General features: G+C 55.5%; 1 protein-coding gene across 1 annotated transcript in view; it reads left to right on the top strand.

Annotated features, from left to right (window-relative positions):
• Nucleotides 1-1,826, top strand: part of LOC104167462 (rab11 family-interacting protein 3-like) — a gene marked incomplete at its 5' end in the record, with an annotated part of 2,795 nt that extends 969 nt beyond the window's left edge. The window contains 3 exons of the mRNA XM_009707718.1: nucleotides 93-248; nucleotides 656-796; nucleotides 1,593-1,826. Of these exons, the coding sequence (XP_009706020.1) occupies nucleotides 93-248; nucleotides 656-796; nucleotides 1,593-1,706 (411 nt within the window). The remainder of the gene's footprint in view (nucleotides 1-92; nucleotides 249-655; nucleotides 797-1,592) is intronic.
• Between the last annotated feature and the right edge of the window lie 516 nt (nucleotides 1,827-2,342).

Here is a 2,342-nt window from a genome sequence, read left to right as displayed (position 1 = left end):
GGCGGGGGGCCCCCCCTCCAGCCACCCCAGCCATGCCCAGTGCCAGCTGTCGGACTTGCAGCCCTCAGTTGTCCTCTTCCCTTGTGCCGCAGCTCATTGAGGACCTCAGGAAGCAGCTTGAGCACTTGCAACTCTTCAAACTGGAAGCTGAGCAGCGAAGAGGCAGGAGCAGCAGCATGGGGCTCCAAGAGTACAACAGCAGGACGCGGGAAACGGAGCTGGAGCAAGAGATCAAGCAGCTCAAGCAGGTATGCGGGGCTGGGCAGGGAGGGAAGCTGCTTGGTCTGCAAAAGGAGATGCCAATTCCCTGACACCAAGGAGTGGTCAGCGGGGCCCGGAGGTTTCATCCCGAGGAGCTGACAGTGAATCTGGCAGCCCGCTGCGCTCTCGTCCCGGGATGGGAGAGGTTGGCTCCTTCTTCTGAAGGACGGCGTGTACACTGAAGAGCCCCTCTGCTGCGTTCCCTGGATCTCCCCAGCATATCCCACACTTTCAGAGGTTCTCCAGGCTCTGCCAAAACTGAGTCAGGAGACCCTGCGCTGTTTCCAGTGCTGGGTGAGCTGCTGGTTAGGACAAAACCCCTGCCTTCCCTGGCTGGATCTGCTCTGAGGGCACCATATGCTTCAGCAGCATCTGGTTTGTCTGTTATGAACAGGATAACAGGAACCTGAAGGAGCAGAATGATGAACTGAATGGACAGATCATTAACTTGAGCATCCAGGGAGCCAAGAACCTCTTCTCAGCCTCCTTCTCTGAATCCCTGGCAGCGGAGATCAGCTCGGTCTCCAGAGACGAGGTACGTGCCATGGGGTACTGCTGACCTCAGACCGCATCTTCCCTGGGTGACTGGTGCATCTCCTCTCCTTTCGGCAAGCTGAGAGCCTGGGAGGAGCTGATGTGGCCCTGTCTGTGGTGCAGCTCGCTCCCGAAACTCACTTGAAAGCTGTCCCGAGCCTAAATAAATAAATAAATAAATACCCCCCCAACTATTTGAAGAGCTTGCAAGGCTTACCCTGCCTGCCAGCCCTCCTTCCTGGGAATAGGGGAAGCTGTTCCCTTCCAATTTGCTGGTACTGGCAGCTCTGCTTTGCCTGCCCCGTAACAGCCTTCCTCTTCCTGGGACAGCCCGGCCAACGTGGGGTGGGTCGGTCGGTCTGTAGCTGTCTTAAAACTTCAGAGAGCTGGGACATCTGCCCTGGAGATCTTGGCTTTTCTGCCACATGTTCTCCCTGCTCCATGGCTGTACCCCAGACACTGGCTTGTGAGCCCACCTAAGCATCAGAATTAAATCTTTGGGACCCCAAGAAGTGGGGAAACATACCTGGATGGTTTGGGGGCCAAAGGGGAGATGCCGTGCTCCCTGCTGTCTCCATGGTCCCATCTGGCTGAGAACTTGAGGAAGGACAGAAGTGAGCAGAGCCAGCAGCTGAGGGCATTTTCCCTGGCGGCTTATACGTGGTCAGGAACATCCCAGGCCAGAGTGAAGAAGCGAGGAAACCTCTGTGGGTGCCCAGAGCCCCCAGAAACCCCATTTCTGTCCCTGGGCAGCGGCAGGCAGTGACCGCTCACTCCCTTTTCTCCCTCCCTTGCAGCTCATGGAAGCAATTCAAAAGCAAGAGGAGATCAACTTCCGCCTGCAGGATTACATCGACAGGATCATCGTGGCCATCATGGAGACGAACCCCTCCATCCTGGAAGTTAAGTAAGGGTGGCCGGGAGCCACCGGCTGTGCGCTCATCGATGGGTGTGGATTTGGTGCTCTGAGAGGATAAAGAGGGACTCGAAACGTCTTTGCTCTTGATGAAGGCACAAGGAAGCATCGCGTCAGGTCGGTGGCTGAATTAGCCAGCGGACCAGGGAAAAAGAAAACCAGCAGCAAGGCTTTGTTGTCTGACTCCGTTATTTTGAAACCCTTCTGGTTTTGAGGGGTGAAAGGGAACCTGGAGAAGAAACACAGGTAACGGACAGCCGGAGGAAGCTACCCGTGAAACTGGGAACTGTCCCGACAGCGGCGTCAGACCCTCTGGCATGCAGGGTGCGAACAGGAGCTTGCCACCGCGAGGGCTGGAAGGAGAGGCTTTCTCTGAACTGCCGGGTAACGGGACGGAGGAAGAAGCAGCGGCACGGACGTTTTCCCTTGCTGCCCTGTCCAGCCCAAGTATCTGCTTTGCCAAAGTGTCCCTGACACAACTCATTCACTGGGTCAGATCTGGGAAGGAGGGAAACGTGTCCTGGACTTGTAGAGGGTTTTTGGGAGTTTTTTGTTTTGGTTTTTTTTTGTTGGGTTTTTTTTTTTTAATTAACTTAATGCAAATGTCCCCATTCAGCTGGTGCAGTTAATG

The sequence above is a fragment of the Cariama cristata genome, unplaced genomic scaffold (genome assembly GCF_000690535.1).
Source record: "Cariama cristata isolate BGI_N322 unplaced genomic scaffold, ASM69053v1 scaffold40819, whole genome shotgun sequence".
NCBI classification, from domain to species: domain Eukaryota; kingdom Metazoa; phylum Chordata; class Aves; order Cariamiformes; family Cariamidae; genus Cariama; species Cariama cristata.
Note: the sequence above shows the minus strand (reverse complement) of the source record. Positions and strands in the feature narration are given on the sequence as shown.